Source organism: Hippocampus guttulatus, chromosome 5 (assembly GCF_054856545.1).
Source record: "Hippocampus guttulatus isolate MCC_2025c chromosome 5, RoL_Hgut_1.0, whole genome shotgun sequence".
Classification (NCBI taxonomy): domain Eukaryota; kingdom Metazoa; phylum Chordata; class Actinopteri; order Syngnathiformes; family Syngnathidae; genus Hippocampus; species Hippocampus guttulatus.
This window is the reverse complement of record NC_141265.1, coordinates 16,128,129-16,152,480: the sequence shown is the minus strand read 5'-3', so window position 1 is coordinate 16,152,480 and position 24,352 is coordinate 16,128,129. Positions and strand designations below refer to the sequence as shown.

The following is a 24,352-nucleotide window of genomic DNA, read 5'->3' as shown; positions in this document are numbered from 1 at the left end:
CTGTTCTCGTCTGACTTTCCTCCGGCTTCCTCCCACATCCAAAGACGTACATGTTGAGTTGATTGAAGACGCCATATTGGCTGTGTGTGTGTGTGTGTAAATATGAGTGTGAATGGAAGTTTGTCTCCATGTGCGCTGCGATTGGCTGGCAACCAGACAAGGGTGTACCCACCTTTCACCCAAAGTCAGCAAAAACCAATAAACGCATTCACATTTTTGCGGTAAAAGGGGAAGTCAACCCAAACATTTTCTTTCCAAGAATATGTTCTGTGCAGCCCCACTTGTCTAAACACGGCCTTCTGATTAATGTTGCGTTTGTGCAATATGAGTTACATCCACCCGTTTTTGTCCATCTCAGGGGGCGGCCATTTTGCCACTTTTTGTCTCTGGAAAATGACATCACAGTTGCTCAGGGCTCAGGTAACGACCAGTTATAGCTCAGCTTCAGAAAACTGGGGAGCCATGATTTGACTTGAGCCTTCGGCAACTGTGATTGTCATTTTCATTTGAAAGAAAGTGGCACAATGGCCGCCCCCTGAGATGGCTAAAAATGTTGCTGCTAAACTCATTCCACAAACGCAATATGAATCAGAATGCAGTGTTTAGACAAATGAGCATATTATTGAATTGATTTTTGGGCGGGGGTCAATCACAAGCACTTTAAATAGTGCCAGGTATGGGCTGACTTCCATTTAACATGAATAAATATTATTAATTATTAACTCATTCACTCCCAAAGACGTTTTTAAACGTCTTTTCAGACGTGGTTCAGAATTGGCTGGTACTGAATGAGTTAATGATGGTTTTGAAAACATGTATCATGGTCCATTTTTGTAATACCTGTATTTCTGCAAGAGTGTATTATAGCCCTATAGAACTGTATTTGCATTTGCATTCACATACAGTAGCTAAATAAGCACTGTGCTTTCCATTGGGTCCACGCAGCTGGTCCGTACTCCGGCCTTGGGGAGATCGTCCATCGAGAGAGCGTCCCCATGCACACCTTCGCCCGTTATCTCTTCACCTCCCTCCTACCTCATGACGCTGAACTGGCGTACAAAATTGCACTGAGAGCCATGCGGTAAGTGATGCACCACACACACACACACACACACACACACACACACACATACAGTTTTGTTTTGTTTTTTTTATATTTAAAGCTGCCTCTGTTTTTCTCTTGAGCAGACACAAAACAATTCTCACCTACTGACATACTCTCTATTTGAGGAAAGGGCGATGGTGAATGATTGAGAGCTAGACTTTGGGGACATTTAATGCACACAAGCATGAATATTAAGCACATAATCTGGTGAGTCATCACCAAACAAATCGGGGGCCGTTAAGCAGAGGAGCACTGCTCTCTGGTGACACAGCTGCGTCGTTATCCACTCCACGAGCTGACTGTGTCATATACGCACGCACGCACAGACGCGTGTATAAAGTGTAAAGTCAGAACAAAGCTGGTAAAGGCAAGAAATAGGGCAACTTTGAAGAGGAAATATTAAATGTGCAATTATTATACCTGATGATTGTTACACTTATAATTTCCTCTGCGCCGAACATATTTTTTTAATAGGTTCTAATTCCTACATTATTTCCTATTTATACAGCCGTCTTTGAACAAAACATACCGGTAATTACAGACGACTGTTCAACAAATACAGGATGACTTTTAGGGGAGCCTCCATGCACAACAGTTCACGGTGGGCTGCACGTGCGCATGCCAAGGGCCTGCAGAGCGCACGACTGGCAGAGTGCTCTCAGCCAGAGTAGGTTTGTGTCAGACAAGTCTGCAAGGCTGCAACGTGTTTTGCCATCACCGCTTTGAATTTTGTCTTTTATGCTGCGACCTCATTAGCGCAGGCTCATTCCAAGTTCACCTTTCAGCAACTTGCTAATACAGCAAGGTAGTTAGGTGAATACCGTAAAGCACAAAGGCAGGTGAGAATAAAATGGTGCAGAGCAGACAGTTTTTCAGTGTCAAAGATGTTGCTCAAGTAGAAGCCAGCAGAAATGGCAAAATTAGCCCTAGCAGGCCAAGCATTTATTTTGCATATGATTAGGCAACACATTTTGATTAATGATAAAATTGAGCACTTTAGTCCTCGTCTATTGCATGATTGATTCTTGTTAATGCTCACCATCAGAAAATATTGAAGTCTCTCTAACCTGACTTCGTGATTAGGTAACATTGCATTCGCAGCAGTTAAGGGAGACAAACATTTGATTTGTTAAGTGAACAAATTAGCTTTATTACTCTGACCACAAACAATTTATCTAAATACTGTGTTTAGAGGATTATTTGGAGGACTTCCCCTCTAAAAATGTTTAAAATGAGCCTAACAAAGCTTTGCAGCAGAGCACCTCTTTCCAGAGTTTTGTGTAATCAATCTTGAAGTTCCCGCGTTAACCATTTGAACTGGATAATTCATTCAGGATAGTGATAGAACAGTCATGCCCTGTTTGACATCTTGTCATGTCCTCACCAGACCGCAGCTGGCGCACGTGTGTGTGTGTGTGTGTGTGTGTGCGCGTGTGTGTTAATCAGACTGCTGTGTTTTGATGTTGTGACTCGCGGGACCTGGATCAGTGAATATTAATTACATTAATGAGAGTGTAATTAGTGTGGCTGTAATTAGGAGGAGGGGGTCACACTCACACACACACATACACACACACGGGTTTGTATGCAAAAGAGCCAGCAGAAAATGAGAAGTGTGGGGGGGAAATGTCTGTGAAAGATTTCTTGATTGAAGTGGGCTTTTGCCACTTTTTACTGGGACAGCGAACGCACCACACTCGGATGAATTCAAGGTTAGTCAAGCGCTCCGCTCACCACCGAAGCCTCCCCAAACTTTTCCCGGAGTCAGCCTCCCTCACTTGTTACGCCTCCGTACGCCCCGCTGTGGTACGAAACAGGCCGATTTAGAATAATACGGGCCACTTATGGGTGCTCCTGGGAGCCCGACGGTGTCTACTCAGCACATAATGAATGTGTGTAATGTAGCGTAGTGTAATACGAGAGCGTATAGCTCACCGCTCCCACGGGGACGGTGGACAGTTAAATATAGGGGAGAAGGTAAAGGAGCCAGGGCTATTTTAATGGTCCCATTATAACGTTATCATTGATACACGCAGAGAGGGAAAAAGTGAGAGAGAGCGAGAGAAAGCGAGAGAGACCTTTTCACATTCCATGCTCTTTGTGTTTCTCAGGGCTGCTTCGCTGTAGCCTTTTAATCACATGAGTAATGAGATGGCAGCGAGAGTACATACCAACATTTGACGTCTGAAATACCCTTAATCAATTTAGACATAATTTAACAACATTTCTCTTACTGTAAAGTGGTACCGCCAAGTGAAAATCCCCCACATGTAATTATTTTTCTATGAAAATATATAAAACTCAAAATTACATTTGCATATGTGCTGCTGCAGTTAGGTTGTGCTTTTAATCGGCGTTTTTAAAGATACTCTCATCCTAAACTGTACAAGTGACCCCGGCCACCCCAGCGTGGGCAGACCAAAAAGCAAGGCGGAGCTCGCTGGTTGATTCGTGAGTGTGCCGGACTTGAAATTGAAAAATTTAGTAGGGGAGAAGATGAAGAAGGAGCAGAATCTTGTTGCTCTTGCACATTTTTCCTTATCTCCACCCCAACGAAGCCCAGTAGTTGAATCCGAAGCGCCTGGTATTATCATACGAGATTTCCATAGGCGATACGAGACTTGCAATGCTAATGAAGCGAGATCCTCGCTATAATCCACAACCTTTGATCCGCCGCATAATCTCTGCCGACGCAGCACTGTTTATGCTCACGTTGCGACAATGTGAAAGCAATGACATTGGCTTTAAATTGGGCCAGACACCTCATGATGTTTTCCTCTTTTCAAAGTAAAATGTTCAGAACAGCTCCGCTATAGATTGCGCAGGAGTCCCTAATACAGTGGCCATTTGAACCCTCTGTAACATTCTGCAAAGTGAACAGAACTGACAGTCCCAGGGGCATCCCGACGCGGTTTATGTATGGACGTGGCTCTTGTCAGCGGATATTCGGCTTAGCTGATGGATGAGCGCTCGAGGAGTGACGAGGGCCGAAGGGTGTTTACAGTCGAGATGAGGAAAGGACCGTGACACATGGGAGGGTTGGTCGTCATGGTGATGCTGACCAGATACCTCCTCCGGGGGCCTCGGGATCAGAAGTAAAACCGTGATGTGCTACGAGGGGGTTTCAGTGTTTTTCTACATGTTTGTTATTTTTGTTTAAATTAAATATTTTTTGTTTGCTTAAAGTTAGCTTGTCTTTTGTTGTTGTTGTTGTTGTTGTTTTTTTAGTGCAATGGTACAACCGCTATTTTGTCCGTTATATTTGCAATCCCCTGTCTGTTTAAATTTGTTTGATGAAACGTGCAAAGAAATCAGGCAAACCGATTTTCACACCACCGTAGGTGTGAATGTGAGTGCGAATGGTTGTTTGTTTTGTAGGAGCCCTGCGATTGGCCGGTAGCTAGAGACAGGGTGTGAACCTGCCTCCACCGCCGATAGTCCGCTGGGATAGGTAGGCTCTGGTTCACAATTGACTCGAAAGAACATTAGAAAATGGATGGATAGACGTTGCTCAGAGATGTTTTCTATGCAGCCATTTTGCATCCCACAGTCGGGGGCCTACTGTACTTGTGCTCGAGTGAATGCTTGCACAACAGTCCTTGGAAAGGATACGGAACAACAAAAGCCCAGGATGAATTTCCACCCCCAACACGTTGAGGAGGTTAATTTTCAACGGTCCCGGTCACCCTCTTGAGCTCCCATCCAGCAGAGGCCCTCTGGCTCTCTCTGGTGCAAACCAAACAAAACGTGGAATGTTGATGAGGCCTCCATTTTTTTTTTCTTTTCACCCGGGGCCCTTTTTTCTTTGCTTTACCGCACCCCAGGAATCTTGCAGAAGGGCCCCCAGTGTGGCCCAGGCTCTAGGCGCCTGTTTTTGGGATGGCGTGAGAGGAAGGAACCCGGCTATTGCTTGACCATCTAGGAAACAAACAAAAAAAAAAAACGGCAATTTTTCCAGCAAGTGAAAATGTTCACACTGTTGCATGTATCTCAACATGGGTTATATCACCTCCTGCTGGCGTGTGTGAAATTTTAAAACAACACTTGCAAATGTACTCTCAGGCAAGGCAAGGCAACTTATTTTATGTAGCACATTTCATATATACACTCAGCAACTCGGTGTCCTTCACACAAAGCAGAGACGCAACACCTGAAAGCATTTAGAAACACAACAGTTAACACGCAGAAGCATAGCATTCGGTGATTTTAAAAAACAGTAGCAGAATTGTATAATCTATTCTACAGCTGATTGAGAGCCAGTGTAAAGCCTCAAGGACTGGAGTAATACGGTATGTTCTGATCTCTTCATTCCGGTCAGAATCGAGCTGCAGGCAAATTATAATGGCAAAGTAGACTGCTAATAGATTCTATGCGGGTGTTCACTGTCTGTCTCCTTTATTAGAACAATGGCAACTGTTCCTTGGACTTCCTGGAAAAAAACTAAACATTTTTTTCCCAGCAAGTATTTTTTTCCCAGTAGCGTATACCACCAACAGGGTTGTTCTCGCCTTCCCACTTGAATGCAGAAGTTAGTTGTGGTGCACAAAGTGGGGTGGTTTGGAACATGCCTTCATACCGGACATCATCACATGCGGTGGAATTGAAAGTTGGCATTTAGCATCGCATTGCTTTTACCAGGCTGCTTTGATGTGTACCAAAAGGGCAGGTTTGTGTGTGGGTGTGTGTGTGTGTGTGCATGCGTGTGCGTGTGTGTGTGTGTGTGTGTGGCGGTATTTGTTTGATGTGTGTCCAGCCCCTGTGCGGCTGGAAGGTGAATCGCTTAATTTCCCCACGGACTCAATTAGCTTTGTGATTGGTGGAGAGGAGGCCAGGTTGCTGCCTTGTGAAGCGGACGAGACCTTTTGAAAAGTGAGCCGTGGCGCAAGCGTGAAGCGGAATAAGAGATGAGGCGCCGCAGAAGACTCGGCCCGCCCCCCCGTGTTGCCGTGACGATGATGAGGATGACGGGAGGGTGAGGCTCCTCTGTCCGCAGCAGGTGTTGCTTGGGAGAAATTAGAGTGGAGAAAGTAGTCATTGATGCTCGGTCGCTCGCTCAACTTGAGGTGGAATTGCAGGCGCAGGCTAACTGTGATCAAATCACGCTTTCATTTTCAAGTCCCTTTCAAAGTCTTCACGTGTTTCCTCTGTGATTCATATTCCGGCCAGCCCGCATCCAGCAGATATGCTTTATATTTAATACAGAGTATTCCAGATGTAATATAAACGTGTCTTGTAATTTGTAAAAGTTGTGCGTCTCTCGTGAGTCTGATATTCTGTTCCTGCTGGCTCTCTGTTTCCCTCTAACTTCTCATGCCAGATCTCCATTTTCCTTTGAGTTTCTGTTCCTGCTATTGCTCACTGTTTTGCTGTTCCTAATGGCTCGCTTTGTTTCCTTCGGAGTTCCTGATCCTGATGGCTCTACCTGTGTTCCTTTGAATTTCTGTTCCTGTTCCCGCTGGCTTTCTCTGTGACCTTCTAAATGACTCTTCCTGCTGTCACTCACTGTGCCCTTTTGAGTTCCTGTTCCTGCTGGCTCCCACTAAATCCTTCTGGTTCCTGTTCCTGCTGATCACTCTCTTTGGCCTTCTGAATTTGTTGTCGTTCTCGTGCTGTCTCTCTCAGTTAACCTCTGAGTTTATGTTCCTGCTCCTGCTGGCTCTGTTGCTGTTCCTGCTGGCTGTCTCTGTTTCCTTCCAAGTTGCTATTATTAAGCGGTGTTCTCTGTGACCTTCTGAATTTCTGTTCCAGATGTCTCTGCGTCCCTGTATTCTTATGAGTTCCTGTTCCTGTTCCAGCTGGTTCTCCCTGCAACCAGTTTTTGTTTTGTTCCTGCTTGGTCTTACTGTTTCCTTTGGAGTTACTGTTCCTGTTACTGTTTTCTGTCTCTGTTATGACCTCATAAATTTGCCGTAGCAACGAGTGGTTGTGCATGACCAGGACTAAGTAATCTGAATAAGCTCATTTTTTTTCTTCTTCTGTCGGCTCTATAAAATATGGTTCATACGGTAGACTGTCTGTGTCAATTTTCAATCTTTTCCATGTATTTTTTATTGAATATAGAATACAGTCATTTCATTGCAAAATCCATCTTCTGTGGTAATTGATTTCACATGTCTCGATTTCTTGTTCCTATTTCTCTTTCCTATCCAGAGGCAGTGCACCTACCGCACCCTGGTGTGCTGAAATTCATTCTGTTCATATATTTTACTTTTTTTTTAATCATGGGACGACACTAAGAGAATAACGCGTGACAACTTGTGCAATAGTGCAAATATATTGTCCCTTCAAAATAACTCCACACACAGCCATTCACGTCAAAACAGCGAGCAACAAAAGAGATTAGACACCAAGTGAAAATACCCTTTGTGATCTCATAATGTGCTTTCGTCCCCCCCCCCCAACCCCACCCCACCACTCAGGTTGCCCGTGTTGGAGTCAACAGCATCGTCCGGCGACCTGTCCCGGCCTCACCACATCGTGTCGGTGGTGCCCAACCGCTATCCGCGCTGGTTCACCCTCAGCCACATCGAGTCTCAGCAGTGTGAGCTGGCCTCCACCATGCTCACCGCCGCCAAAGGTGCGCACTCCAGCACACGCCTAAACACTTACACGGTTTTGATTAATCGAGTTTCACAAATAATTATCAATTCATTTAATAATCGATTTCTTGGTGATTAAGTCATTGATTAATGGTTGCAACTGTCCTCGTCCTTACTGGAGCCGCGGTTGTGCTCACCTGTGTTGTAGCTCATCCAGATCAGTTGTTCATTTGGGTTCCTTTGATGTCTCAGGTGACAGTCGCAGGCTGGAGACGGTGCTGGAGTCCATCCAGAAAAACATCCACTCGTCGTCTCACATCTTCAAACTGGCGCAGGACGCGTTCAAGATCGCCACTCTGATGGACAGCCTTCCCGACATCACGTTGCTAAAAGTTGCTCTGGAGCTCGGACTGCAGGTAACTGAGGCGCTCAACGCCATTTGGCTCCGCCCACTTCATTACAACACCAGAGGACCAAAAATAATTTTGAGTCTTAACTCTCTATAGTTCATTCTTGTTACCTTATTTAGCGACTCTTTACGCATTCTTGTTTTGGTTATGATCAGGTGATGAGAATAACACTGTCCACATTGAACTGGAGGCGGCGGGAAATGGTGCGCTGGTTAGTCACATGTGCCACTGAAGTTGGTAAGTGAGCTCGCTGACTTTTGTCTCTACATTGTCCTCCTTTGAGTAGCATTTTGTACAAGACCGCGAATGCCAAACTTCATTCAATATGGTACCACTCAATTTGACAGGATGTGATGCAATGACTTTTTTGTTGGCATTTTGCATAAATGTGAATGAGCAGGTCAGTACCATAAATATGCCATTTCCTTCCAAGATGTATACCTCTTCAATAATTGAAATACTCCAAGTTGGAACGATTTGGTTATATTTTATTTGTTGCGCTTGCATATTTCAAATTTTAAAAATACATTTTCTGATTCTGTGTGTGTGTGTGTGTGTGTGTGTGTGTGTGTGTGTGTGTGTGTTGTCTGTTTGCGTCAGGCGTGTACGCACTGGACAGCATCATGCAGAGCTGGTTCACCCTGTTCACCCCCACCGAGGCCACCAGCATCGTGGCCACCACGGTCATGTCCAACAGCACCATCGTGCGCCTGCACCTGGACTGCCACCAGCAGGAGAATCTGGCCTCGTCGGCGCGCACCCTGGCCCTGCAGTGCGCCATGAAGGACCCCCAGAACTGCGCCCTGTCGGCTCTGACGCTCTGCGAAAAGGACCACATTGCCTTCGAGACAGCCTACCAGATTGTACTGGAGGCCGCCGCCACGGGGATGAGCTACACGCAGCTGTTCACCATCGCACGCTACATGGAGCACCGCGGCTACCCCATGCGCGCGTACAAGCTGGCCACGCTGGCCATGGCGCACCTCAATCTCAGCTACAACCAGGACACGCATCCGGCCATCAACGACGTGCTGTGGGCCTGCGCACTCAGCCACTCGCTGGGCAAGAACGAGCTGGCCGCCGTCATCCCCCTGGTGGTGAAGAGCGTCAAGTGCGCCACCGTGCTGTCGGACATCTTGCGGCGCTGCACGCTGACCACGCCGGGCATGGTGTCGGCACTGCACAGCCGGCGGAACTCGGGCAAGCTCATGTCGCTGGACAAGGCGCCGCTAAGGCAGCTGTTGGACGCCACCATCGGGGCCTACATCAACACCACGCACTCGCGCCTCACGCACATCAGCCCGCGCCACTACAGCGAGTTCATCGAGTTCCTGGGCAAGGCGCGCGAGACCTTCATGATGGCGCACGACGGACACATCCAGTTCACGCAGTTCATAGACAACCTGAAACAGATCTACAAGGGCAAAAAGAAACTCATGATGCTGGTGAGGGAGCGCTTCGGCTAAGCTCCGCTACTTTTCTACCAACTCGAGTCTGCCTTTTTTTTTTTTGGGAACTTCCGGGGAAGAAAAAGAAAAAAGAGAGAGAGAGGACATCGAAATGAAGTGATGAAGCGGAAAAGGAAAAACAAACAAACTCCACAGAGCCACACGCGGTATTATTGTTCTTGTTGTTGTTCTCGTTACAAACATTATTGCTATTATTATTATTGATAATAATATTATTGCTACTATGTGTACAGAAGTGTTTTTTTTTGTTTTTTTTCACGAGAGAGGAAATTCGTCACGTTGTGAATGTTGTGTGTCTGCGTGCGTATGAAAGGAGAACGACGTTTTTGTTTTGAAACATTGTTTTTTTTTCTCTCTGTTGAGTTCTACAGGTGCATCTTAGTACACGAGAATAGCCGCGAAAATGTTCATGTAGTTCAGGAGTTGAGTTCAAAAAGTCCATTCTAGAAGTCACGACACAGAATGAAATATTTCGTGAAATCGATTTTACGTAAGAAACAGTCCAGGAATTGGCCGAGCGAGCTACCGAGGGTCCTGTAATATTGGTTGCCTCAATCACTCATTTTTTGAAAATAGATTTTTTTTTTATGTAAACAATACAATGAAATGTACCTTACTAAATAATTGGTTATGTAATTACTTAAAAATTTGAATGGTTTAAATTATTAAAGTTAACAATGTTACATATTAAAATTAATAATTTTAATAATATTATGTTGACATAATTGTCCATCCTGTTTTTCTCTTTTACCGTATCCAGAAAGGAGATGGCCCAAATCTGTCCATTAAAAAGTGAAAAGGAATTTTTTGAATTGAACATCTGACACAAAACGTTTCTACCATTTTCCAGTGTGTTGAGATGCACCCGTATGTGGCTGAAGGCCCTCCACAGTAGCGCTCGTGTTATTAAAAAGAACGAAACAAAAAATTTGCATCCTCGGAAGACAAACTAAGGCTTTAAAATCACACACAGAGCACCTCCTCTTTGTCCCCCGCACCCCTCCAACAGGGGGCACCAGGCAGCACTGCACAGTTAAAAAAAAGTCGCCATCAGCATTTTCGCAGCACTTGAGCAGCCATTAGTTTTCTCTCAGCGCCAATACGCACGACCGTGCGCTTAGCACACACCTGTGTAATGTGATGCATGCGGCGATCTGCAGCCGTGGCGCATTCGATTTTAACACTCGGTACACTTGCATAATCCGATATGAGAGCGCTATCGAAATTCCAGCCTTTGTTGGGATGGATGATATCAGGGGGATAGTTTTGCAACTTGTCGACTGCATTTGACTGAGCTGTTTCGAGTCATCTTGGGGTCATTCAAGTTTTTCCAGATGAAACCTGGAAAACAAATTTGGACATATGTGCTTTTCATTGGAGGCGATAACCTCAAACGATATTATGCGGGTAGTGTGCCATGAGCCTAATGAGTGTGAAAAGCATCAAGGAATAATCCGATTGGATGTTGAGGGCATCTGTTTGTTGCCATTTTCTGTCACAAAAAAGAAGCATTCGTCTGTAAATGTTTTGTTTTTCGACAAAACATGTTACCTGCAGGGCGGCATGTCGGATGACTGGTTAGCACGTCGACCTCACAGTGTAGAGGTGCAGGGTTCGATTCCGGCTCCGGCCTTCCTCTGTTGTGGAGTTTGCATGCTCTCCCCGTGCCTGGGTGGGTTTTCTCCGGGTACTCCGGTTTCCTCCCACATTCCAAAAACATGCTTGGCAGGTTAATGAAACACTCCAAATTGTCCCTACGTGTGAGTGTGAGTGTGAGTGTTTGTTTGTCTATGTGTGCCCTGCGATCGGCTGGCAACCAGTTCAGGGTGTCCCCCGCCTATTGCTCAAAGACAGCTGGGACAGGCTCCAGAACGACCCTTGTGAGGACAAAGTGCATCGGAAAATGGATGGATGTTACCTGCAAAAAAAACAAAAAAAACTTTAAATACAGTATGCCCTCTCTTGAATGTGAGCAGCATAGGTGTTGTCATGATGCTGTAGTCATGCCTGGGGGCATCTTTTCCCGGCGCAAAGAATCTTGACTTTGATTGTCTTGTAGAAAACATTTAATGTTTCCGTTTTGAAGAGGGATTTTGACTGAGAACCGTACAATAATCATCTACCTGTTCCAGAACAAACAGCACATTTGTTTATTGATAGTACCACTTAGCTGTCAAATGAAAAGCATGTATCTCCGCTATCCTTTTTTTTTTTTTTTTAATTCTTGATAACCCAACATCAGTTTATGCAAGTTTTCTAAAATCATTCACACAAACAAGAAATCAACCATTGTTCACATTTCAATCTGTTTCACATGGGAAAAAAAAAACCCTTTTTGACAAGTGTTCATGAAAAGTGAGCATAAGGATGTTCCTATCGGATTGTCTCGATGTCCTATTGTTATGCCCAATGAGTAGAGCTGCGCTGAAGGGGGAGCGACTACCTCATTGCTGCAGTGTGGAACCTGCTCCCAGCGGAAACGTGCTGTCACGACGGAGATTTGTGGCACATAATATAACAGACAGTGTTCGTCAATCGCTCTTATTCCTGCCCTCCCGATTGGCTACAAGCAGGCGCGTCACTCACTCCCCATTTCATTTCCGCCATTCTTTTTTTTTTTTTGCCACCCCACCCCATTTCTTTAATAGGCCAGTGTCATTCATTTCCCTGTGTGTGTGTCATTGCAATGAGACTGTGTGCAAGCTCTGCTAATTGTCCACCGGAACGTTCTCAGGGATTTCTTCTTTTCCTCCACAAGAAAAAAAAAAAAGGCGGAACAAAACCAACGACTGACTACAGGAAAATGGGGAGAAAAAAAACCCAACAACATGAGCGAGCATTTATTGTACTCTGTATATATGCCATAGTATATGTCTGAAAATGGAGGATCTGAAAGTCTATGTTAACTAATTTATACAGAGTATTCTATGTAATGTGAAATACTTGAAGCCGCTGTAGTTTGCTCTCTCTTTCTCTCTCTTCTGTCTCTTTTTTATTTTTATTGTTTTTTTGGGTTTTTTTTTTTTGATGATGTGATGGAAACATATCAGGAGGACAAGACTTCATTCCTGCTGACTAGAGCATACAGACCAGGAAGGGAGGTCAAAAGTACTCACTGGGGGCCAGTAACACATTTTTTGTTGCTTTAATCCACTTTAAATTCATTTCTCATCCAGTAAAATCCACACTGTGTCTCATATCACACACACCCGTCAACCAACGTCTGTCCTTTACTCTCCGTCATTTTTGTGTCCTTTGTTTTAAGTATGTCTTGACAAAAAAAAAAAAACGCAGCCTTTTCTTCTTGCCTTGTCTTAACGCTTTAATGTAACCAAACAGGAATTCTGTCTAACAACCAAACGCGTTCAAAGGGGTGAGAGGCGAGCCACCTTGGTCCAGCTTTAGTGTCCTTAATTAGTAAGAAAAATGAAAACAAAAAAAAAGAAAAAGAAAGGAAAAAACGTGAATGGCTGTGTTATTAACTTTTCGTCCTGCTTTTGACGACAAAGCAGCTCCTCACGTGTGTCTGGTGGTTAAGTTAAAAAAAAAAAAAAAAGAAAGGAAAAAAAAAGTGCATACGTTGTTGTCCGGTGTCTCGCAACAATTTCCTCCTGACTCTTTCTAGCTGTTTTTTTTTTCTTTTGGGTAGGAAGCTCTCCCCCTTTTTTATTTATTACGACGACCCATGTATACATGCTTATGAAATTCAAATTTGATATGCCGATATCAATTTATTTATGTAACTAAATCACTGTTTTATAATCTTGTTAATGAGTCAATAATTGATTATTTTCTTTTTTTCTTTTTGTTTAAATAAAAGTTAATTTTTGAAATGTTGTTGACGTCTTCCGCTGCGCTTCCCTTCGGAATTGGTTTCGTTTCACGGCGTGTGGCCCATCCTTGTGTTTTTAGGTCTTTTGCAACAACATTGTTCATCAAGTGCCTCGGAAATGTTGCTGTCACTTGCCAACGGTTCTTTGAGTTTGTGCTTAGTTGTGGTTCCTCCCCCCTTTTTAATCATTCAGTTTTGTCATTGTGATGATAAAAATACGACTAATAATGATGAATGATGTCATGCAAATAGATGTCAGCAAATAGAACCATCCCGCAGCGAGTTTGTTTAGCACGTCGTGCGTTATTTTGGGACGTGGGCAGGCGGAAGCACACAGAGAAATCAAATCGGGGTGGCGGGGGCGCCACTCCTGCCGCAGCGCTGTCATGTGGAAATGTTATTCCTCGCTGGTAGTACCCCTTTTTGCTTTGTCGTGTCAGCCGAGCTGCGGGATGACTACATCGCTGCATTTTGTCAGGTGTTTGTGTTTTGTGTGTGTGTGTGTGTGTGTCAGGGGGGTCTTGAGGGAGCGGCTGGGAACAGGTGGTATAGCAGTGGCGGCAGACTTACAGGAGCTCCTGACAGCAGCGAGGTCCCCCGACTCACAGCCCCCGCTCATTAAACATTGACACAAAAACACCACAACTGTCTGCGTGTGAACAGTAATGAGACCCCTGTGTGTGTGTGTGCATGTGTGTTTGTGTGCGTAATATTGCCCAGCTGCAGATCGAGGAATTCATCGGTTTATCTATGAAAAAACCTGCAGTCAGAAGCCAAGCAGTTTCTTTTTGTTGAGGGAGATGCCAGTGTTGGAGAGACTACTGTCGTCTCAAAAAGTTTCTCAGGCCATGCTTAGGTGTCCAGTGGTCGTGTGACAAATGCCAGCCTGGGACAAAATGGCCGAACTGTCTGTGTATATGTGTTTGTGTGTGCGTGTGTGCGCGCACTTGTACAGTAATATTGCCTATAGAGGTTTTATTCTGTACGGTGTGTGGTCTGCACTCATTATTGTTGCCCTTATCCACCTGGAAAGAGGAAATAACCAGCACCAGAAACAGAAGCAATTCTGCTATAAGAGGCCATGCTCAAGTGTGAAAGATGCCTGCCTGGATGACATGCAAGTGTTCCTGTTTGTGCGCGTGCGTGTGCACATGCGCGCTCATCCATGTGCGCTTCGTTATCTTTACAAATTTTCACCAGGATTTTAGGGATCTTACCAGCCATACTCAGGTGTCTCATTGTTATGTGGTGGATGCTTCCTAGGACAAAAGTCAAACAGTCATGCGTGTGTGTGTCTGTGCGTTCATGTTAATTGTAGATGTGGGTACCTGGATATACTGTAGAGAAATTCACCAGTTTTAGCAACAAACGTAACTCTGCTGTCAGAGGCCACAATCTTGTGTCCAGTTGTTCCACATAGGTGTGTGTGGGTGTGCTTTCGTGTGCGCGTCTGCATACCTATGACCTGCATCCAGGTCCCGAGCTGACTAGCAGCTGGTAATGACATCCCGCGGGTGCAAGCAGGCCCAAGCAGGCCTGTCTGAGTGTATACTTCTAATGACATCGTGATCACACGCCGCCGCCTTTCATGCTCCAAAAAAGAAAAAAAAAAACCCTATGAATTCCGAACCCACGCCGTCATCTCCCGCCTTCGAGCCACATCAAGGCTGACGTTTACTCACCGGAGCTGTCAGTCTGTCTGCCTTTCAACTTTCACCTCTAACACAAAAAGTGTAGTTTGAAGATCGAACAAAAGATGGTTTGAAAAAAAAAGGCAACCTAAGTTGCACTGGTGTTTGAGCGGTGACTATGTCATCATCCTTGTCAGTGGTGATGATCATTTCATGATGATGATTGGCTTTTTTTTTTCTTCAAGCTGCAGGTAACACCTTCCTGTCGGGTGTTCTTAGGCAAGAAAATTGACCGAGACATCAAGTCCTTTCGTTAAAGGTGATAAGGCAAGTAGTTTGGGGGGGGATTCAGATCTTGACACAAAGCAAACAGTGGAGGAAACCATTTTTGTTTCTGAAACGGAATTATCTTAAGTCTCCACAGTGTTATAAATATGTAGTCTGTTACTATTTTAGCTGTAAATTTGTGTATTGATGCTTCTAATGCAGCCCTCTTTTTTTTTTAAATAGCATTGTGGGCCATGTTCCAAGTTATTTTTAGTATATGCCGCAGGCCGCCAAAAAAATGACAATGAACCGCATATAATCCTTGGGCCATATTTTGAACACCACTGCCTTAAGGGATAAATGTAAATTAAATTAAATTAAGGACCCTTAAGGCATCACATAAAAAGTCATTATCATAGTCTATCCTAGCAATCCCCAGTATACTAGTCGCAAAGTGTATGAGTTCAATCAAGATAATGGTTGATGAATGTGAAATGAAACCGCGTTAGCTCATTAGCATCAGCGTTAGCATTTCAATGTAACAAATCGGCACCCAACAAAATTTGCCCTGGAATGCAAGATTGGGCAACCATGGCCTGGTGTAAGTGATGTTAAGGTATTCTCTTTGAGTGTCAGATGTTACATGTGGCTCTTTTGGTGTGTTGTTTCATGTACGAGCGGCACTTGAAGCTCGTTAGCTTTACATGGCTAACACCCAAAAAAGATCACATGCGCGTGTTCTTCGACAGGGCCCCGCAGCAAAGCGGGACTCGTCTTCCTTGTCCTCCAGGCTGCCGGAGTTTGATCTCCTCTCTTCCCCGCTCCCTCCACCACCCATCCTCCCCTCCTCCTCCATCTGCCCCGAGGCGCCTGATTAAATGCTAATTAAATCCGTTAGCGCCGCTATCGCCGCCGCTAACTCCTCTCTCTTGCTCTGTCATGGAGATTAATGCCCCTCGTTCATCACGAACTACCTGCCCAACTCGTGAAGACCTCAGCCTCACAAACCCCCCCGTCCTCTCTCTCCAAGATGGACGATGGCTTTAAATTTTAATTTGAAAATTGCCCTCAATTACTTGGCCGGTGACCACTTGGCGGGAGGCGGGGTTACAGCAGCAGGTCAGTGGCCATGATGAGCGATAAGGGGACATTAATAAGAGCTGTGCCTGGGTTCATTTAAAAGCGGACAGGCCGCTTTCTCATTATTGAGCTCCCCCCAGCTTTATTTAAAGGACTTTATTTAAGGCCGGCCCGTGAATGTGTCCTACAGGACAGACGCTTAAAGCGCCTGACAGAGTGGGAAAGTTACGACCATAACTTACACCCTGAGCAGTGAGACCCCCCCTCCCACACACACACGTAATGGACATTTCTTTCTTTCTTTTTTTCAGACATTTTGCAGGCCGCTGAGCCTTCACGAGTCTCCAAGGAGCCCAAAGATGTTTGAACAAAGTTACACACATCGTTTACTTTTACACCTCCCACAATCTCCGGCCCACAAATGTTTTAGGGGCTCCAATATCTGTAATGATTATAAGCAATTGGAGGATATTGAGCGAGGGCTTACATGTCAACGGTAATGTCAAAACTGCTTCTTTTTTTCTAAAAATGTAAATAGTTTTTTTTTTCTTTCCTTCTTCTAATTCTTGTACTTTGAATTTTGGTTTGCATTTCTTCTTCTTGTTAACTAAATGAAAAGGGATGAATTATGACAGGAAACCTCTGTGGACCAGACTGGGACCGAGCCAACAAATAGTGTGCGCTCCTGTTCAGCCTCCACCCTTGATACATAAGATGAATTACACATAGATTTACACACCTAAGACCAGCCTGACATCCCAAAAATACTATCACCTCCTCTCCTGCTCCAACCTCATTTATTTTTTTATACCAAGTGCGCGCCGGATGTCCCTGCTGGGGCTTTAAATCTGTCTGCTTGTGTTTAGAATGTCACTATGAGAGCAGAGAAATGGAGGAAAAGCCCACTTGACTCCTCGTTTTTCCCTCGGCAAATACGCTCTGCAGACGTTTAAGTCCGTGAGTAACATCCAAAGGTGATGACAATGGCACGGTCAGAGTTGTTCTCGAAAGGAGTATCCCAAATTTTTGTGTCCGTGTCAAACATTTTTCCAAGGACCGCCCATCAGAATCTTTAAGCCAATAAATTGCAACTGCAATGTCATGATGTTTTTTTTCAATTTTATTTATTTATTTATTTATTTTTCTTATAATTATTATTTGGGTGGCCTAGTGATTAGCGCGTCGACATCACAGTACAGAGGTTGTGGGTTCGATTCCAGCTGCGTGTTGTCTCCACTATTGTGATGGGTCAAATGCTGAGGTCAAATTTGGATTACCGTATTTTCACGACTATAAGGCGCCATTAAAAGTCTTAAATTTTCTCCAAAATGGACAGGACGCCTTATGATGCAGAGCGTCTTGTGTATGCGCTGAGTTCCAAAACCTGACTGACAGTCGACATGCTGTTTATATAGAGAAAAGGCGGAAGTGACTGTGGACAGGCATGCGGCAAAGAAGTCGGCCAATCAGTGAAGGGTGGGCGTGTATATATACATATATGGAGAGAGAGAGAGAGAGAGAGAGAGAGAGAGAGAGAGAGAGAGAGAGAGAGAGAAAAGGCAGACATGAGTGACAGGCATGCGGGGAAGAAGTCCGCCAATGAGTGAAGGGTGGGCGTGTAAGTGGACGCTAAAGGGACGCTACAAGCAGGTACCAACACCTGTAGAGAGTGTGGCTATGTGAATTGTTGCAAAACAACTTCGGTTGTGGTTTCTAAGAACCCCCGAAAATAAATTCTACAAAGAGACACGCCTACGAAGCTCAGTTCAAACTTCAAGCCATCGGTTATGCTTTTGGCATGCGTGCCCATCTCACGGCAGCGGTGAAAAACCAAGTCAAGCAAATGAACTCTGAGCTTGCCGTTATTCCCGGAGGCTTGACTAAAGAACTCCAACCGCTGGACATCGGCATCTACCGGGCGTTCAAAGTAAAGTTGCGAACGGCATGGGAACAATGAATGATCGATGGCAAACACAACTTTACAAAGAGTGAGAGGCAGCGCCGGGCGAGTTACGCCACAATTTGCGAATGGATTGTGGCTGCTTGGACGAACGTGTCTGCTTGCACCGTTGTTCGAGTTTTTGGCAAAGCCGGCATCATTTCTGTGGAGCCACATGGCAATGAGAGTGACTGACAACGAGAGGGAACACGGCGTTTTTGATGGATTACCGGTACTTGCACAATTGTTCAATTCTGATACAGAGGATGAGGACTTTGATGGATTTCTGGGTGATGATTGATCGAAAAACGTGAGTACATTGTACGATGGCTAAATAAAATACAACGGAACTCAGTTTTCCGTTGCCTTTTTAAAAACGTGTTTTTAGCTTGTATCTGTATGTCTTGGCATGCTACCGTATGCTACAAGCTAACGTGTTTTTAGCGTGCGCGCATGCATGCCGTATGTTTAAGCTGGCGTATGTTTTACCACTTTAAAATTGCGCCCAATAATACAGTGCGTTTTGTCTATGTGTAAAATACAGAAATAGCACCCATTAATGAGACTGCGCCCAACCATACGGTGCGTCGAATGGTCGTGAAAATACGTATTGTAAGTGGACGTGTGTCAAGGTTGTTATAGTTCATGAAAACTAACAAAATTGAAATTGAAAAATATTTTCACTGAGAAAATAAAAACACAAATGTTTTCAAAAAACGATAACTATTATATTTACAAATAAAGGTGATTCTTTTTCTGAACCCTTTTTTTTTTTTACATTTTTTTCCATATGACAAGAAAGGAGCCTGGTAAAAGTAACGAGGGTGTGATACAAACCGCAGATGCGCTGGCACTTAAAGCTCCACCCACTTCTGCGAGGTGAAACCTGGCAATTGGCCCACTGCTGCATTGCTGAATCAGGAGAAGTGCAGAGCACCATAAAGAACAGCCCTCATTTGTCAAAATTTAAACAAAACCTTATTTTTTCCTATATTTTATCTGCCTCGAACAGTGGTTCTCGAATTGGGCTCACTGTAACCCCTCGGTGGCATGCAGTGGTGTGATTTGGGGGTCCGCGAAATCATTTGTAATAAATGTGCAGAAATAAACAGCAAAAAGGCAGTTGCTGTTCATTTCTGCACTTCCTTTCAAAACCACAAAAAATAAATGACGTCCATTCTAGTTTTCAGTGACTCGTTTTAGGTTCATCCTGAAACTGTCTCCAAAAGCCCAATATCTCTCACTTTGCCTGTGTTGTGTAATTTATTACAAATGATTTAGCGGATCCCCAAATCACACCCCTGCATGCCACCGAGGGGTTCCAGTGAGCCCAATTCGAGAACCACTGTTCTAGCATGTTCCGCGTTACGCAACGTGTAATCACACACATGGTGAGGACGTGGGCCTAAGCGGTAGCAGAAGTAACGAGCAGACTCCTTGATTAAAAGCCTGGACGAGGAGCAGCATGACGTCCCACTCAGTCATCTATGTCTGCTTCTCTCGCCTCCTTTTCCTCCAGCAACAGCAGCAGTAGCAGCAGCAGCAGCGGGAGGCACTCTGCATCCGGCCGACTGGAACAAAGGCAGGAAGTGAGTGGAAAAAGAAGGATGGAGCGACAGGAAGGCGAGAGAATGAGAGCATACATCATGGCCCTCATCGCTGACATTTGTGCTCGCTGTGGAGAGACGCCATGAATTTTAATATGAAGCTGTGGTGAGGAACAAAAAAAAAGAGGCCTTTTTCTCCTTTCGCAGCAAATTTGATGAAGTCATGACCTGTCTTGCCTCATCTGACACTTTATGGCAATGCAAAAAGGTGAGCTCTCGGGCAACGGTTCCAGGTTTGATGGCGACCATCAGGAAAGACAAGTTTCGACAAAAGCTAATATTTACTGTAAGATTCATGTATCATAGTGATAACTTGTTTTTTGTCAACATTTCATTTTTGGTGTCGATGCCAAAATGTAACAGCTTATTTCCTCAGCTCAAACACAGCCTTGTCAAAAGATTTGTTTGTTTGAAGTTGTATCTTTTTGTATTTTGTGATAGAATTCTCCTCGGTAACAAACAAACGACATTAAAAAAAAACAAAAAACAATAAGCACTCCTTGATGCAGGTAACTACAACCCCCCCCCCAAAAAAAATATCCAATATCAAATTGTAAACATTTATAGATATCCACTTACTTCATATGCTAACATGGGTAAAAGGTAAATAAATCAACATTTTTATCCACATCTTTCACTCAAAATCAATCATATTGTCCATTCACAACCTCAGCACAAAAGCGTGAAACGTTTGCTGTTTTTGTCTAATAACAAACAAACCAAATACGAAACAATAACAGCCTAAGCTACTTGGCAGAGGTAACAAGAATGTCGTTGATTCGAGATTGCATCGAGGCCCTTCCTGAAATCCTAATGTGGGCCAATAACAATTGGATTCCTTCAACCAAATCTAGTACAGAAACCCACGTTTGACCATTTAAGAAGGATTACTGCCTGAGAAATGACAGTAAAAACATTGCATTGAACGCACGTTACAAACGTGCCATTTTACATTTTTGAACACAAACGGTGCAGCAGCACATGGGGCTCATTCCTGCTAATGTCACGTCACACCGTGCCCCTGGTGGAGGTAACGAATGCCATTTTGTCGTCCGCCTCTTCCTCCACTGCTGGGAGGCAAAGGGATGCAAATGCGACCATTTCCTTCCTCTCCCATCTTCTCCCCCCCGCACCCCACACACACATACACACTCTCTGCAAACACCGCTAGCGAGCCCCAGGCCCTTCTCAGACTTTTTCCATCTGCACAAGCAGTGACAGCAGTTATGCAACCCCCCCCCATAACTAAGTGTTCCTTCCGTAACGAGCCGCGCGATTGGTCACCATGCCACGAGCAGCGTTAGCCTCACCTCACTCCGCTTCTGTGCCTACTCACCTTGAAGGTGTATATGTTTGAACACCTCAGCCCCCCCCCCACCCCCCACTTGCAACACCACCACTAATCCCCACTTTCTTCGGGGAGGGATCAGAGTAATACAACAAGATCCAGTGCTACAAATGGAATCCTATTATTTTCCAGAGCCGGAATGTCAGGAGGGGAGGGAAGGGGGGGGGGCGAATTGTATGAGGTATTGATTGACTCGAGTGGAAGGGATGCCAGGAGTAGGAATTTTTTTTTTTTTTAATCCACGGAGGGAATAATGAGAAGGAGAAGTTTAGGAGTAGATGGGAAAGTTGAGTTGGAGACGCGATGCGTTAAAAGACGCGCCGGCTCAGACTTAAGCGAATGGCTCGCAGACGCACGGCCATTCTCCGTCAGAGCCAACATTCGGCCTCTCAGATTGAATTAGGCCCGGTCCCCATTGCTCGACGTTTGCCATGGGGACCATGCAACACCTCAGCTAAAGGCTGCTATGTGCCACCACATCCAGCAGGTGGCAGAGTGGTGAAAAATAATTGCCAGCCTCAAACTCACCTTTGCAATTATCATGCTGTCTAATCAGCATCTTGGTATGCTACACCTGTGAGCTCGGATGGATTATCTCGACAACAAAAATTGCCTACTCACTGTTTTTGTGCTCTGTTTCCTTGGCTTCATCTGGAGGCTGAATATTTAGTCAGACAAGAGCTGTGTCTAACAGCAAAAAGTGCTTCGGCGCCATCTTGTAGGCCGCATCGGCAGTTTTAAACCTTTTTGTGTTGGCGTCAACCGCTTGCGAATTGTCACCATGCAGGCTGTTCACTATTCGGGGGCATTGATCACTGTGAGCAAGCCCTTGGTCATTTCAAATGCGCCAATGTGCAGAATTAAAGCTATACGTGCAGCGACTCAATCAAGCATAAGCAGCTGGCAATCTTTTTTCCATATTTGAATTCCATTTACATATATTCATGTATAATCATTTGTGTTATTGAACTTCTTTTTTTTTTTTTTTTACCCCTGAGAAATCCAGCATGCACAACATCACATAACAACCACACACACACGCACACACACACACAGATCTAGGGATGCGCTATTGAGAGCAGATACATGTCGGTGTGCACAAATTGGAGTTTTGTCAGCAGCGCGGCTCTAATGGATGGCCAGAGAAAGGATGCCACCCACAGCACCATCTGGCTAATGCCCCGTCCTCTGCCTATGAATTTGGCTCAATTGTGCCCAAGAGAGAGAAGCCACATGTTCATTATGAAAGCAGCAGGGGACTTAGTGATCCCCCGAGTGGTGCCGACTGAGCGAGCATGTCACAGGACGATGTGACACACAACACAGTGCGATGGTGGAACAAGGAGATGAAGAAGAAGGAAAAAAAAAAAGACAAGCTCCTCCAGTCAATGTGTTTGTCAGCCAACCTTGACCGACTTCCAGCAGAGAGGCTTCCCCATTGTTTCGAGTAGATTCTTTTTTCCCAGCATGCATTGTGTGCCCATGTATCGTAATACTGACGCCATGTCAACAATTATTTTGGCTTCCGCCTGTTAAAGCCAATTTGGCCTTTTTAGTGAGAAGAAAAGTTGTTTTAGTTCCATTTTTGATACAAGATAAAGAGACGGACTTATTAATAATTACATTATAATATTTTAAAAAAATGTATATAGTCATATAATCTTAGGAATTTTTACGTTTTTTTTGTTTTTTTTTTGGGCTCTCTGCTCACCATGCATACCACCACCCTCACTCTACATCCCAGCAGTTTTATTAACCTCTTCATTCCTGCACTAGCTTTGGTCGATCTTTTCAATTTTCTGGGCCGTAGCCGCTTCTCTTTTCTCCTTATTTTTGCTATAATTCGTACGTGCCTTTTCCGGATGTGACTTCTGATTGGCCACAAGGGTTTTGTAGTTAAGGGTTTGTCGTGTCACCTGCTGCTTTGACTTACACCTTCCAGTCTGCAAATGCACTCTTGTGTGGCTCGAGATTGGTTTTATGCGGGGAGGATCAGGAAAACCATATTCGAGTCGAGAAAGGATATTTTTAGTGCAGGTGTGGGCATAGCCCGAGTGACACCAGGACCTGAATTGAAACATGGTTGCCATTTTGAAGTAAAATGCTTACAACATCAGCGAGTGTGCACAAACCCCCATTAGGTATCTTTATCTGTACCTGAGCCATCGTGAGAGCAGCCTAACAGCATCTGTCAGGTCCCACTAAACCCCCACCGGACTCATAAAAAGCCGAGGCCTCCTCGGTGAAAGAATGGAGACTGGAGGAACCCAGTGGGACTCATAGAAAGAAGGTATGGAGAGAAATAAAATGTGTGGGGGGGTTTTTTCCTCTCCCATTCCAGCACGCCGTGTGCCATGCGTGGCCATGCAAGCCAGATGGGGGAGGTGCAGGTGGAAATAAAACATGCATGAGTCGCCTGCAGCCGAGGAAAATAATTACTGTCATTTAGCAGACATGTAGAAGAGAGCAGCGCACCCCCCCCCCCTTCCCCCACGTCTGCCCACAGGACGCTACACGCTGCCTGCATACCGATCAACCGCACAGCCGGGCGGGGACGGGCCACGTGTTTGCCCCACTTGATTACCTCCACCAAGGAGATTATGTTATCGGCACAGCTTTGTCTGTTTGTCAACTCGACCGTTTGCTGATCCTGTTCATGGTTAAGGAGGTTGAAGCGTGTCCAAGGTGACTCTGAGCGAATGCGAGGGTATGTTCTGCACAGGTGTGTGTCAGTCCCGGGACTGACACACACCTGGATGTTTTCCACAATTATTCATACCTATGCACAACTGCAACAAACCTAATGGAGTGCATGTGGCATAGGTGCCAAAGTACTTTGGAATCAAACACGTTTTCTGTAAATGTTGAAGACAAGTTCCAATGTTTTTTGGAAACATCGAGTCAGTCTTCTGTTCTAAAAATAGGTCACCACAGATCTGTGTCAACCAATTTTTGTGGTTGACTCAGCCAAGTTAGCTGCCCGCCCCCCAAGTCCTAATAATAATAATAAATGATGAAACTTTATTTGTGCAAATTTGTCCTTTCAGAAATGTGTATCACATCGCTAGGGCTTCACACTAATCAGCTCAACCACAAATGAGGTTTGGAGTTTTCCCTTGCCTCAT

At 44.8% G+C, this 24,352-nt stretch overlaps 1 protein-coding gene across 1 annotated transcript in view; it reads left to right on the top strand.

Annotated features, from left to right (window-relative positions):
• The window catches only part of LOC147205262 (zinc finger SWIM domain-containing protein 6-like), a 62,435-nt gene extending 49,075 nt beyond the window's left edge, over positions 1-13,360 (top strand). The window contains exons 10-14 of the mRNA XM_086111247.1: positions 946-1,081; positions 7,525-7,682; positions 7,897-8,060; positions 8,210-8,291; positions 8,655-13,360. Coding sequence (XP_085967373.1) covers positions 946-1,081; positions 7,525-7,682; positions 7,897-8,060; positions 8,210-8,291; positions 8,655-9,520 — 1,406 coding nt within the window. The 3' untranslated portion in view covers positions 9,521-13,360. The remainder of the gene's footprint in view (positions 1-945; positions 1,082-7,524; positions 7,683-7,896; positions 8,061-8,209; positions 8,292-8,654) is intronic.
• Positions 13,361-24,352: the final 10,992 nt, after the last annotated feature.